At 42.8% G+C, this 15,144-nt stretch overlaps 1 protein-coding gene and 1 long non-coding RNA gene across 3 annotated transcripts in view; both read right to left on the reverse strand.

Annotated features, from left to right (window-relative positions):
* AOAH (acyloxyacyl hydrolase) overlaps positions 1–15,144 on the reverse strand; it is a 264,955-nt gene that overhangs the window by 133,560 nt on the left and 116,251 nt on the right. For both annotated transcript variants that reach the window (XM_003406941.3, XM_023544293.2), the window contains exons 9-11: positions 14,411–14,459; positions 12,619–12,667; positions 10,745–10,839 (exon numbers count right to left, since the gene is read on the reverse strand). In XM_003406941.3, the coding sequence (XP_003406989.1) occupies positions 10,745–10,839; positions 12,619–12,667; positions 14,411–14,459 (193 nt within the window). The remainder of the gene's footprint in view (positions 1–10,744; positions 10,840–12,618; positions 12,668–14,410; positions 14,460–15,144) is intronic.
* LOC135232256 (uncharacterized) lies at positions 1,659–10,738 on the reverse strand. The gene is made up of 2 exons (XR_010322757.1): positions 10,439–10,738; positions 1,659–6,899 (listed from the first exon to the last, which is right to left on the reverse strand). It is a non-coding gene; the product is annotated as an uncharacterized LOC135232256 (long non-coding RNA).

Below are 15,144 nucleotides of genomic sequence, written 5' to 3' on the forward strand. Positions count from 1 at the left end.
CCCCAGACCCAGTATGCTAAGAAACAGCCCTAAGTCAAGTCAAGCCCAGTGAGATATCACATTGCGGTCTCTTCCAGAACTGGGTTGCACAGGACAGAAAGGGTGTGGGAAAAATACACTGTTGATTCTAGATAACTTGTGAGTTTGCCCATTTCTTTCCTTCCCCACTGTCTCTTCTCTAGTAGGATATTTTTTGAATAGGAATGATATCAACTTCCTAGTTGCTCTTCTTGCTGGGTTTCCGCTGACCCCCATCTAATCCATCCTACCTATTGAAACCAGAGTGATCTTTCTAAAATTCTAATTTGACTGCTGTCATTTCTCAGCTAAACACCCTTCAATATATCCCTATTGCCTTCAAGATAAACTCCAAATTCTTTAACATGGCTTCAAGGCCCTTGGAGACTCTGCTTCTATGTACCTCTCTAATTTCTTCTCTTACATTCCCCACCTTCTTCTGACGCATTTCAGTTCAGCCACACTGAATTTCTTTTCTAGGATGCTCAACTTTCTGACTCTGAGCCTGTGCAAGTGCTTCTGCTAGGACACTCCTTCTTTGATCTGCTAGGACTGGAGTGCCTCCAACTCTTTCTTCTACTTTAGACTTTCCCATCTCTTTCTTCAGGAAACCTGCCCTCCAGTTTGGGTGGTGTGTCCACATCACAGCATTTATCACTCTAGAATTTCCCTTTGCTCATCTGCATTTCCCCACTAAGCTCTGTGAGGACCTGGGTCCTTTCCATCATCTTCACCACTGTGCCATTACCACTGTCACAGGGCTTGGCGCACAGTAAGCCCTGGTTGATACTTGTGGAATTAGCCATTGTAGGAATAGTGCTCTGCTGCTGGTCCTGCTGAGATGTGACTCTAGAATTTTAGCATAAGATAGAGCTGATACTTTGTTTTTTGCTTGCCACAAAGCATTAAAAGTCAAATGGAAACATGAGACGTTGAGCTCTACATACCACGTGGTTATCTGCTAGGCGTGGTGTTCATACCTTGGCTGACTCCCTGTACAAATGAGGAGGTTCTATTATAAATTTTTTACAAATTGGAAGTTTTTTTTAAAGGAGCATGATCCATAACAACCAAAAAATGAAGCAATGAAACAACTTAATATCCAGTAGTAGGTAATCGGTTTAATAGATTATGGCATGTCCGTTAAAATGGATACTATTGATCATCAGTAAAAATGATAAGTACAAAGACTAAGTAGCAATGTAGAAAAATGATTATGATTAGTACTAATTAAAAAAAGGAGAATCCACAATTGAATATTTGCTAGTCCTGTGACTACATTATACATATATATATATAAACTACATATACATGCATATGTGTATATATATATGTGTATACATATATATATATACACACTGACTCACAGTGACCCTGTAGGACAGAGTAGAACTGCCCCATAGAGTTTCCAAGGAGTGCTTGGCAGATTTGAACTGCCAGCCTCTGGGTTAACAGCTGTAGCACTTAACCACTATGCCATCAGGGTTTCCACTCCACCAGGGTTTCTGTGAGTCGGAATCGACTCGACAGCAGTCTGTTTTATGTACATACAGTATATACACACACACATACATATACATATATACGTTTTGGGCATGGAGTGCTGGCAAAGAGTGGAAAAACTGGACAAAAATTCAGGGTGGAGTTTTTTTTTTTTTTTTACTTCTCAGAATTGACTCTAAAATTGATTTTACATCCTCTTTTTTTCAACAAAAAGAATGTTTCAAAACAAATCTGGTAATCCAAAATGTTAAAAATGATCTCTTTGGGTCATAGTATTAATAGGGATTTTAATCATTTCTTAATCATTTCTATGTTATTTTATTTTTCTTCATTGCATATTTAACTTTTATTAAGTAGATAAAAGCAATAAAGCAAATATCCAGTCTCTTCCTTCTCTCTCTGTGGGCAGAGATATACTTCTCTCCCCACTGATGTTGAGCATGACCGTGTGACTGGCTTTGACCCATGCGCTGATGGTGGACATGATGCAGCAAATGTGCTTGTGTAGGGGGACTTGCCCTCTTGCACTTCTTTCACCACCTTGAGAAAAGCAGGTCCCGGAAAAGTTGTCCAAGAAAAATGAGAGACGCGTGGAGCAGACCCCGATCTGGCCCACTGCTTGGAGCCCAAACCAACAGAGCCCAGTCTACATCAGCTGACCCCTAGCCAACTCACAGGTCTGTGAGTAAGAACGGTGGTGGTTTTAAGTCACCGAGTTTTGGGATGGTTTGTTGCAGCATTATTTTGACAATAACTTGGTGATAAAGTTCCATTTTCAATGTCATCTTTTTAAGAAAAGTCTCTCTCTTTTATTTTTCTTGTCCCATCTTCCATTCTTACCAAATGGTATCCCATAGAAGTGTTTCTAGTCTGGGGGTGACTGTGCTAATTTTTAGCTTGGAGAGGAATATTAACCTGTAGAGACATTGTAAGAACCCCAGAACATCAGAGACTTAAAACTAATGACAAAATGACACTAAACGGCAGTGTTGCCCCTTCCATCATAGCATTATTACCATACTGATGAGACTAGTGAATCCCAATTAGCATTATGCCTGATTTGTGTTCCTCATCAGCCCTACATCATCATTGCCATTCTCATAGTCATGTGTCAAAACTATTTACTGCCAAAAAGCGGGAGGAGGGAATAACCCAACCCAAACCAACAAATGCTGATCTGCAGTATTTCTATCAGTTCACCATTGCAAATAGTGGATGAAAAATATTACAATCTAAATTTTAATTGTCAGGTCTCTGAGAATGGGGCCTACTGCTGGGTTTGCTGGAGTGATTTTTACTCAGCAGTTTCCTTTCTTTCCCAGAGACTTAGAGCAAGCCACTGCCTTGGTGAGGGTAGGGGAGAGACTGTCCTTTCCAGGAAAACCTTAAGTGGTCTCAGGGTGTGAGGAGAGGGACTCACTTCAGCCTCTGGAGGCCCAGATGTGGGGATAGGAAGGACAAGCACACTGACATTGTTATGGATTGAATTATACCCCCCTAAAAAGACATAAAAGACATGTTGAAGGCCTCACCCCTGCACCTGTGTATTTGACCTTGTTTGGAAATAGGCTTTTTCTCTTGTTATCAGTTAAGTTAAATGACGTCATACGGGAGTAAGGACAGTCTTAATCCTAGAGTCTAATCCTAGTGTCTTATAAAAGGGGGCAACAGACACAGAAACGGAGCCACACAAAGGGGGAAGATACCATGTAAGGATCCGTCTACAAGTTAAGGAACGTCAAAGAATGCCAAGAAATGTCAAGAAACTTCTGGGGCTACCGACAAGGAAAGATCTTCCCCTAGACTAGACAGAGAGAACATAGCCAAGCCAATGTCCTGAATTCAGACTCCTAGACTACAGAACTGTGAGACAATAAATTTCTGTTCTTTAAAGCCACCCACTTTATTATATTTTGTTATGGCAGCTCCAGGAAACTAAGACCAACATTGACCAGCCCCTGTACTGTGTGAGCTGTGTGTGAATTTACTTTTGTCAGCTTTCAATCCAACTTGTGGTTACAAGCCATTCACATCTATTAGCTCATTGAAGCACCATGCTCTTGCCTGAGATTATTAGTATTATCAGCAATAGGCAAGGAAATTGAGGCCAGGAAGGCAAAATGGTTTGTTTAAGATGCCACAGACGGGAAGTGATTCTGCCACCTACTTACTAGCTATGTGACCTGGGGCAGTCTTCTCAACCTCTCTCAGTACCTGTCTATAAAATGAGGGTATGTTGTAATGACACCCACTTCAGAGGACTTTTACAGAGACTAAATAGTAATCTAATGCGTTGGTTTTCTTTATTTGGTTTCCTTAGCTATTTTCTTAAAATGGAACACATAAATCCTCCAAATCTTGTATTACAATATTTGGTATGCACTTAATACAAATTCATTGAAGGAAAATTAGAATAACAAAGTTACCCACACTTACACCATTCGAAGATTACCAGGGTTAACCTATTAATCTTATAAAAAACCCATTGCCGTCGAGTCAATTCTGAATCATTGGTCTATAACTTTCCAATTATTTTCATTTGCGCACAGATACATGTATATATTCACAAAAATTTATACATTCCTACTATTTTGTAACCTGCCTTTGTCCCTTAACAAATTATCATAAACATATCTTGCATTAATTATGTCTATAATACTCATACTGCCAAAAACCAAACCATACCTGTTGCTGTTGAGTCGATTCCGACTCATAGCGATCCTATAGGATGGAGTAGAACTGCCCCATAGTATTTCCAAGGAGTGGCTGGTGGATTTGAACTGCCAACCTTTTGGTTAGTACTGAGCTCTTAACCACTGAGCAACCAGGGCTCCAATATGTATACTAATGGTTGTATAATATGTCCATGTATGGATGTAATTTTTTTACATCTATAACCCCCTTTTTTGATTTTTATTTTCTCATTTTTGCTTGTATAAGTGAGCAAAACTCTGATAACTATTCATGTACGTATATCCTTGAACAAATGATCGTTTTTAAAGGTAAATTTCCAGATGTGGAATTACTGGTTAAAATCACAAACATCTTAATGTTGCTTTATTCATATTGCCAAATTGCCTTTCAGACAAGCTCTAGCAATTTAAACTCTCACTGGTGGTGAATGAACATGGCCATATCACCATAGTCTTGCTAAAACAGGCCTTTATCTCTCTTTTACCTTTGTCTGTTTTATGAATGATAAATGGTATTACATTGTTTTAATCTGTGTTTCTTCAATTACTATTGAGGTTGAAATTACTTTTATATTTATGAGTTGTATTCTTGGCCATTAAAGAATTAAATTGTATTTTTTAATTGATATGCCAGCCCAAAACCCAAACTCACTGTTGTGGAGGTGATTCTGATTCATGGCAAACCCATGTGTTACAGAGTAGAACAGCTCCATAGGGTTTTCTCGGCTGTAATCTTTATGGAAGCAGATGGCCAGATCTTCCGAGATGCCATTGGGTGGGTTTGAACCGCCAACCTTTTGGTTAGTAATGGAGCACAAATCATTTGCACCACCCAGGGACTGACTGATATGCAGGAACTTTTTATTACTCAAAAAAAAAACCAAAACCCGTTGCTGTCGAGTCAATTCTGACTCATAGTGACCCTATAGGACAGAGTAGAACCGCCCCATAAGTGGATTCCAACTGCTGACTTTTGGTTAGCAGTCGAATGCTTAATCAATGTGCCACCAGGGCTCCTCTTTATTACTAAAGGATTTAAATCTTGTACTTCTTTGTGATAAATATTATTCTAGTTTTCATTTGCATTTTAATTTTATGAAATTTTTTGACATTGCACATATTTGAAAATTTTTTTTTGTCTCCTCTTATAATATCATGCTTAGAGAGACTGGAGTACTTCTTAAAATGACTTTTTTTTCCCCAAGAAGACATACGTCTGTTATGCTTTCTGAGTCTCTGAACCACAAAGAATAAGCTTTTGCCACCCTTGTGTGAGAACAATAACTTGGCAGAGAGAACAGTTTTAGACACAACCTCCTCAAAACTCTGTAGAGGCTGTTTTGCTGTCTTCTGAAATTTGGCGTTGAGAGGTAAGTCTGATGCCAAATGGATTTTCCCACCTAGTACATAGCTGGGTTTGTAGTAGCAGTTTGCGATCAGCTGCTAACCTGAAGGTTGGTGGTTTGAACCCACCAGCAATGCTGTGGAAAAAAGGTCTGGTGACCTACTTCCATAAAGATAACAGCCAAGAAAACTGTGGAGTGGTTCTACTCTGTAACATGGACTGGGGTCAGCAAAAGTTGGAATTGACTCAACAACAACACGTTTATGAACCTGGGTTGTTGGTTTGTTCGTTAGGCAGAATGAGTCTAAGTTTTTTTTTTTTTTTTAATTTAATCCTTGGAATAAAAAAGAAAAGGCAGGACATGACAAGTAGAGAGTCTATTTTTACTTTGGCCTGACTCTGTGGGGGTTCTGGACTGAATATAATTTTTCTAACTATCTTTTATTACTTATTTGGTCATTGCTTACTCTTTGCCTGGTATATTCCATTTTTCTGGGATTTCTAGTCAATCTCCAGGAGATACCCTGCTTGCCTCTCATCTCTTCATTCTTTTTTGAACTTTTTATTGTGGTGTAGGTGAAAGTTTACAGTGCAAATTAGTTTCCCATCCAACAGTTTATATACAGCTTGTTTCATGACATTGGTTGCAAACCCGTGAATGTGTCAGCACTCTCCCCGCTCCTTCCCTGGATTCCCTGTGTCCATTTGCCCAGCTTTCCTGCCTCTACTGTCCTTCTGAACTTTGCTTTTGGGCAGACATTGCCCTTTAGGTCTCGTATAGTTGATCGTTCTGAGGTGCATGCTCCTCATCTCTTCACTCTTGATTTTCATATATTGTCGTTTCCTGAGTTTCAGAATTTCCCTGGCAGGCCTATTGGTCTGCTTGTCCTGTTTTTGGCATTGTCAGATTTGCTAGTCAGCACTGCCGTTGCAGTTTTACTTTGGGTAATTATGGCTTCACTTATTGTTTCATGTAAAAGCAGGCTTCCCTGCTCTCAAATTGTTCCTTTTTCATGGTTGCAATCTCCTCTCAACTACTGTTGAGAAACCGAATTTAGTATTTTCCAGAATGTTGCCCATTTTCCCATAGCAAGCTTCTCTCCCCCTGCCCCCCGCCCACAACGACAATCTTTTACAGCTTCTGAGGGTTTTAAGTATCCAGGTATGTTTCTCCCCTTGCTCATCCTGACAAAGGGAGGTCTGTTTGTCCAGTTTGGGGGACTTGGGAGAGGTTCAATCAGAGAGTGTTTGGGTTCATGTTCAATTCCTTTAGTCTAGAAACAAGGGTTCAAAGTTTATAATTTCTGTAGTTCCTTTCTTTGGGTCAGAGCTTCGGCTTTCTAGGAGAAGAAAGAGGAACCAATCAGAGTGATTGTATGGCAAAGAAATCACCATTGTGCCAAAGTTTCCTGTCCACCAGTAGGGGCACCATCTCCTAATTGAATGGACAAGGTGGCTCTTGTTATGAGTCTGTTATGGAAATGTCCACACCCTTCTTATCCCATTGTTTGAAGCCAATGTTACCGATCCCTAGAAGGTGGGTCCTTGTCCAGTATGCTCAGACTTGCCAATTATCTGGACACTGGTCTTTGAGAAAGAGAAAGTAAATGTATTGCAATGTGTAGCTCAATGAGCTAGGAGGGAGTTCCTCAGATCTGGCTCACCAAGCTACAGGGGGACCAAAAAACCAAACCCATTGCATCAAACTCATATCAATTCTATAGAACCAAGTAGATCTGCCCCATAGAGTTTCCAAAGAGTGCCTGGTAGGTTTGAACTGCCATCCTTTTGGTTAGCAGCCGTACCACTTAACCGCTACAGGGTTTCCAGAAAAGCAGGGCTTATATGTGATTTGGGCAGGAAGATGGCCACGAAACAGGAGGTGATGGTTCTTGTGAGACCTCTCACTTTGGAACAGAGTCTGGGTGATGATTTTCCTTCTGATTCGTTCCTCTTGCTGCTTCGTCCTCTGCTGAGGTCAATTAGTGGTCACAGCTGGCCCCTCTGCACTTGCAGGGTAGGCCAAATCTGGCCTGGGCTAGTTTAAGGACTAATGGAAATTTACTGGCATTCGTAGAGTCGGGTTACACCAAGGGTCATCCAGAAGTGACAACCATGATGGACTGCTGGAACTGCTGGGTCAGACATGGCTAGGGCCAGCTTTGTGGAGGTGTGACCCCTGTGCTCAGAATGGCCCTGCACTTGGTTTAATGCTTTGCTGTTGTGTCTTGAAATTCTTGATCATTGTATTTTTGAGTTTGTGTTAGATGAGTGAAGTGCAATGGAACAATGGCACGTGTGTATGGTGTGTGTGCATAAGAGTGTGTGTGTGTGTGTGTGTGTGTGTGTGTGTGCACAGAGGGGTTGGAGCCTCGGTGCACAGGACTCACACAGTCCCATCTTGCCTCCTGCTGCTCCCCTTAGCCACTTACTGCATCCCTCAGCCGAGTGGTGACCAGATGGCGTAGATAGGGGTAGACCTGTATCCTGATGTCTCCTTCCACCCCTGACAGGAGCCTGGGCACAGGCACAGGGAGGGCTGGGGTCAGTGTGGAGGCAGCTGTACCTCACAGGGCTGGCAGCACTGGTATCTGGTGGGTGGTGGAGGTGAGCTCCATGCCCGATCCAAGTACCTAGCATGTCCCAGGCAGAGGTTTAGAGAACTCTGGGAGTCACCTGTCGGCCACAGAGGGCTCCTTGGGTACAGGAGATGCTGGTTTGATCCCCTAGAGCCTGTCCCTGGTAGTCCCAGGGAGTGTAAACCTGGCAGCTGGTGGAGGGGGAGCCCAGAGGGTCTCAGCGTAGAAGCCCAAGTGCCTGTGAAGGTCTTTACTTGCCCTTGGTATCTCCTTGCCTGTGCTTCACCTATCCCTCTCTTCCTTCTTCCAACCTTCCTCACTCTAGCTTGCCTTTGTTTCTGATCAGCACAAAGCACCCTCCAGGTGCAAGCTGCTATAGACCAATCGTGTAATTTTGGCAATTCCACGTGAGTTAAATGTTCTTATGTTTCCATTTAAAACTGGCATTGTACAATATAAAGATGAACATAAAATTCATGCTGATAATTTAAAAATTTAATTATTTCTTTTAGGATGGCATTAAATAGCAAATAAAAAGCACGGTGATAGGTGGAGAGAGAGAGACTGCAGGAGAAAGGGAAAAAGCTTTACATTTTAGTACCTGTAATGAAAATTTTCCCCTGTATTTTGCACAAGGGTCCTGCACTTTCACTTTGCCCTGGGCCTGCCAATTATGTAGCTGGCCCTGGACAACTTGTGGCCATCACAATCAACAGCTGGAGATGGTGGATCTGACACCGCTGTGTCCCCTGCTGGGTGTGCGGTGTTCAGACTGCCTTTTCTTGCACCCCACCCACCACAGCCTTTTACCACATAATCTCCCCAGGTGTCTGCATAATTCAAGAGGAAGATAATAAAAACAAATAAACATCCATTGCCGTCCAGTCGTTTCCAACTCATAGTGACCCTATAGAACAGAACAGAACTGCCCCATAGGGTTTCCAAGCAGTGGCTGATGGATTCGAACTGCCAACCTTTTGGTTAGCAGACGAGCTCTTAACCACTGCGCCACCAAGGAGATAATGGATCTCCTGATAACCCGGCATGTGGGTGCTGAAGTGATGAACTGGGAATATTAGCAGTCTTGATCCTATTTCTCGACTTGTTCATCTGAGCAACACATGTAAATCTCTCTTGCAGCACCTGATGCCTGATATGAAGCTGGTAAATGTTGGTTTCGCTTGCCTTGCCTCTGAGTGTCTTTGTGGTTGCAACTCTGCCTCATGGCCTTCGTGTTTTGTTTTTAATTTTTTTTATTGTGTTAAATTACATCTAACATTTGCCATTTTAAATGCACAATTCAGTAACATTAATTACATTCACCATGTGCACCCATCACCACCAGTATCCAGTTCCAAAGAGCTTTCATTACCCCAAACAGAAACTCAGCACTCCTTAAGCAATAAACCCTCATTCCCTCTTCCTCCCAGCTCCTGGTAACCACTAATCAACTTTGGTCTCCATGCATTTGCCTATTCTAGATATTTCATTTAAGTGGAGTCGTATGGTATTTGTCCGTCTGTGGTGTAGTGGTTAAGAGTTTGGCTGCTAATCAAAAAAGTTGGCAGTTTGGAATCCACCAACAGCTCCTTGGAAGCCCTATGGGGTAGTTCTACTCTGTCCTTTGGGGTCACTATGAGTTAGAATCAACTCAACAGCGACAGCTTAATGGGTGTGACTTATTTCACTTAGCATAATGTTTTCAAGCTTTATCCATGTCGCGGCATGTATCAGAGCTTCATGTTTCTTGATGGCTGGGTGGCACAAACATTTTGCACTCGGCTGCTAATCTAAAGATTAGTGGTTCAAACCCACCCAGTGGTGGCGTGGAAGAAAGCCCTGGCAATCTGCTTCTGTGATGATTACAGCCAAGAAATCCCTATAGAGCAACTCTGCTCGGTAACATGTGGGGTTGCCGGGAGTCAGCATCAGCTCCACAGCAATGGGTATGTTTTGGTGTGACTATACCACATTTTGTTTACCTGTTATCTGTTGGTGAACACTTAGGTTGTTTCTACCTTTTGGCTATCGTGAATAGTGCTGCAGTGAACGCTGGTATAACCCAGTGCTGTGGGTTATTATCTATTTGAGCCTCTGTTTCTTCATGTTTTTAATTAAAAAAATCTCCAGGACACCCTTGCCACTCTTCAAGACGGAAGGCTGGCTGGCCTGTCCCCTGGAGCCCTTCTGTGGAGCAGGTGCAGTGACCACCAGGAGTGGAGCAGCCTGCATTGCCCGCCCCTTCTTACTTGCTCAGACAAAAAGCAAGCCGGAGAGGCCCCAAGGTGCCCATGCCTGACCTTCACAGGGAAGCCAGCCTGATGGTCCTGTGTACTCTCTGTGCACCCCATTCTTCGTGCTCCCACCTGCGATTTTCAGGGCTCCTGGCGGCAGTGGAGGAACTGAGGTTAGGAAGTGTGAGTCGGAGAAACCCTGTGCCCCATTTACCTAGGACTGGAATGGCTATAGATGTGCCTGTTGTGGCAGATTTTGCTGAGGAGGGAATTTGCATCTGTTTTGAGTTGGCGTCCCACTTAGAGAGAGAGCAAGGGAAACAAAAACAAAGGCCAGCGCATCTGAGAATGATTGCTGCCAAAATTACGTACCAAAGACATCTGCGACGCTGTGATCCATTCGGGAGCGATGTGAAAATGAGCCCCAGCTGAGTCTCCCAGCAAAATGACTCCCCTGGGCTGTGAACCTAGGCGGACAATTTATTCACATTATTTCTGCCCTCAAGTTGTCTGGAGCCTCCAAGTTGGCTAGTTACGACAGCAGATACCCCGGTGTGCATTGCATGCTCAGAACACCCTAACAGTGATGCATTCATTGTGTGTGCCGGAGAGTGAGGGCACGGCATCTAGGAGCTGGACGAGATTTCGAGGCCATTAGAATGGCTGGCTAAGCTCTGCAGATGCAGGTGTGTGTCCAGCTCAGCACAAAACAAACTGCCATACAGCATCCTGAGTGAATGATGGATGAACAAGGGAATCGAAACTTCATCTGAACTCAGAAATATGCCCTATGTCTTGGTTCTGGAAATTGTTTTCTTGGAAAATACACCCATTTCTGTTGCAATTCTCTTTAAGACTTAATGATATCATGGAGCGATTTTGATTTTTCGAAGATGTTGTCGTCTTTTTAAGTCCTTAAACCATATATGTAAAAGCACCAGATGGACGATTCCGGCTGATCAATGGGAAGATGGAAATATCAAGGTTTCTGGGCAGCCCCGTGTGTTCGGAGGTTAAGGACCACAATCTATTTCTCAGGCCCAGCTATATAGATCGTTTCCCTATGGATATACTCTTCCCAATCTTTAAGACTCTGGAAGTATCTATCGACACTTTCAAGAGTCAGAGAGGAGAGCCTCTTCCTCTGCCTCCAACTCTTTCCTCCCCCCCACCCCCCCAATCATGCTGGAGGGTCACTCAGTCTCACTACAGTAGCTGCCTATCCTGGGCCCCATGACAGCTAGGCCACACAAAATAAGCATTGGGAAAGCTTGGGACATCCAGGAGAGCACAGCAGGACAGATGTGAAGGAACCTAAGAGGCTTCCCACAGTGAACCCAGAACCTCACATCAGCATTTCACCTAGATCTGGGTTCATTCATTCATTCATCCATTCCTTCAATGAGTATTTCTCAACTGCATAAATATGTGTGGGTTTTTATATTTTCTATCCTCCCTTCGTGTCCCTCTAAAAACTTGAAGACAATTAGACTAAGTTAATCGAGGGCCACGACTATATCTTTTTTTGCCCATGAAATCTCAGTGCCAAGTAGAGCCCTAGGCACACAGTAGGAATAGGTATTCAGGAAATACCTGTTGAGTGAATGGATGAATGAAATGTTTCTGAATGTTGGAGAAAAGCATTGCCTAAACATAAACTACCCCATGGTATGCTGTTACCATAGGGTCTTGTTTAAGGCTTTGGGCATCAATGGAGTGTGTTTTCAGTAATGTGTGGGTAATGGTAACTATCTTCCAACAAACAGTACTGGTGACCTAGATGTCTGTGGCATTTGGATATTTAAGTACAAAGTTCCTCGCATAGTTATTTTGGGAATCCCCAGTGGCTATGGCTTGGAGATACCCCTGGAGTCACCCAGACATGCATCTTTAGCTGAGTTGACACAGGGACCCATCAGTACAAGCCCAGGGGGTCTGACTTTGTAGTGTATTGAGAAGGAAATTAAAATTCCAGATTAAAAATTCCAGTAATTGCCTCTACTTGTTTTCTTATTTGGAGAAATGCTGGCATTTACATTACCCTGTTATCCGTCCTTTAGCCTTGCCTGATACAATCATTTTGGTGAGTTTTAATACAATCATTAAAATTTCTAATTCCCAAATAAGAGTAAATTTAAAGTAAGTTCCGTCATCAGGCACTTCCTCGCTTGGGCAGCCTGTTCACTGAATCACACTAGGAAGGAATATTCTATAGTAATAAACACACTGACTCTTACAAGTCATACCTTCACAGAATTTCTTCTCATATGGAATTCCATCTTTTGGATCAACACCCTTTAAAAGAGAGATGATGAAATTAACTGTTTGTTTTTTATATTCATGAGACACATACAATGAATTTTTCCCAAATGGCTTTAAAAGGGTAAAGGCTAATCAGTAGGTAAACACTTGAAAGTCTTGTGAATCCCTAATTCAACATAGTAACACTCCATGCTAGTGAGGTGGACTTGAAAGGAACTGGAGGAGGAATAAGGAGAGATCCAGAAACTAGGCTGTGTCTTTCAGAGGGTGCAGGGCAGGGCTGGGGTGCTGGGAGAGATGCCCAGGTTGGAACTCTCACTCGTGGGAGCACTGAGGACCATGACATAATGTCCTGACGTCTCCAGTATGTAAGGATTGATGTTTTAGAGCAGTAGTTCGCTACCCAGGGGTGATTTTGCCTTCCACACCCAGTCCAGGGACATTGGCAATGTCTGGAGACATTTTGGTTGTCACGACTGGGAGGAAGGGGTGCTAGTGGCATCTAGTGGGTAGATACCAGAGATGGTGCTAAACATCCTATAATTTACAAGAAACCTCCCCACCTACAGCGACAAATATCTGACTCAAAATGTCAGTGGTGCTGAGTTTCAGAAGCCTGGAAATGATGTTGGGCTTGTGAGCAAGACTAAGTTACTCCAGTTGAGGGAACTTCTTACTACCTAAAGCTAAGGCCATTCATTAGCTGAGTAAGACAGCTCCCTGGAGTCTGGACAGAGTTAAGGGAAAGCTTGAAAATCTTGTTTTTGTTGTTAAATTGTAGTCTGGAGAGCACTGAGGTGTTGTTAATGATAATAATAGGTATTAATAATATAATAGCACATAAATACTTATTAATAAATATAAGGAAACTAGGGTCGCTATGAGTTGGAATCGACTCGATGGCACTGGGTTTTAATAGTAATAATAAGATAATAATAATAATAGATATTAATAGTACTCTAAGACAAAGTGCTTGACAGAGTCAAGTTGGAAACACTGCATTCACTCTCCTGGTCTTGGGGGCTCCCAAAGCAAAACAGGAGAAAAACAAACCCATTGCCGTTGAGTCAATTCCGACTCATAGCGACCCTATAGGGCAGAGGAGAACTGCCCCACAGGGTTTCCAAGGAGTGGCTGGTGGATTCGAACTGCCGGCTTTTGGTTAGCAGCCATAGCTCTCACTGCAGCACCATGGCTCCATTTTCTTCACAAAGACCTCTCAAATCACATAAGCTTAAGACTCCACAAAACTTGGCTCTATCACTTTTGCTGTCCACAGGTAAGTGTTTGGTAGGCTTTTCTCCTTCCTTCCTTTTCTCTACCTGGATGCTGCAAATCTGCTATTCATAGGGAACTTGGCACCAGGAGTAGAGCCTGGTGGTGCAAGTTAGTAGGATGGGTACAGGGTGATTTTCTCTCTGCCTGTCTAGGCTTATGAAATAGAAAAATGGCTGCAATATGATGGTGACAGCAGGTGGTTTGCTCCAACAGTTGTTTGCCTTGCGGTAAAAGTTTGCTAACACCACTCCTCAATTTATTTCACTCCGTTCAAAACAGAATAAAGGAATTAGACATGGGTGACCTTAAGCAAGGTTTAAAGGGGCATCAAACTCTCATGACATCATTGATACTCTTCATGTGTACTCGCTTGAAAACAGCAGAAAAGAGCTGCTTGAGGCTGACATTTTCTTCCTTAGGTCTGACTAAAGGCAATAGGCAATGGGCTTTCGGAGAGAGTGGAAGAGAACAGGCTTACATCTGAATTTAGTTGCTTACCCAAATGCCATTACAGTTTGAGTCCTGATGTACATCCCAGTTGTCTGACCTAAGAAGAAAACATTGACATTGGTCTTTGGCACCTATTTGTTACTCAATGAATGTTAGTTTCATAAGTAAATGAATGAATGAATGAATCCATGAATAAATGGGTGCTACATGAAGTGTCACTGAGAGCCAATGGCGTCCTTTCACTGTGCATCATGGCATACAGAAGCCTTCACTTACCCTCTATGATATCAATCTTGGTTTTGGATATTTGCTGGGAACCCTGGACCAAATCCAGTCTTCTCCACGATTGACTACTTTCATGAACTGTATTGTTGTGGAATAGTGCTGATGAACATAACAAACAATCTGCAGTCTATTTTATTTAAATAGATGAAGCTGTTAAAGTTGTGCTTCTAAAATACCTGAACATCTGGTTAATTTAACGCTTTGGCACTGTAGTCACAGCCTAGGTGAAGGTTGGCATATCCACTTTTTGAAGCCAGAGATGTGACTGGCTGAACACCAGCCAGGATTAAAATGTGACATGCTCTCCCTTCACTGAGCCATCTCCTCATTCCGGGTGGGGGAGGCCACTATTTCTGGGCCCAGTCCTGCATGTAGAACTAGTGCATGAGGCTGGATAAATGTCCGCCATAATCTGTTTGCCTTGCTTGTTTCACCCACTAGACTATGCCTCACAGAGGAGGCATGGCTCTGTGTTGGGTAGCACCCAACGTGATGCA

Source organism: Loxodonta africana, chromosome 8 (assembly GCF_030014295.1).
Source record: "Loxodonta africana isolate mLoxAfr1 chromosome 8, mLoxAfr1.hap2, whole genome shotgun sequence".
NCBI lineage: Eukaryota > Metazoa > Chordata > Mammalia > Proboscidea > Elephantidae > Loxodonta > Loxodonta africana.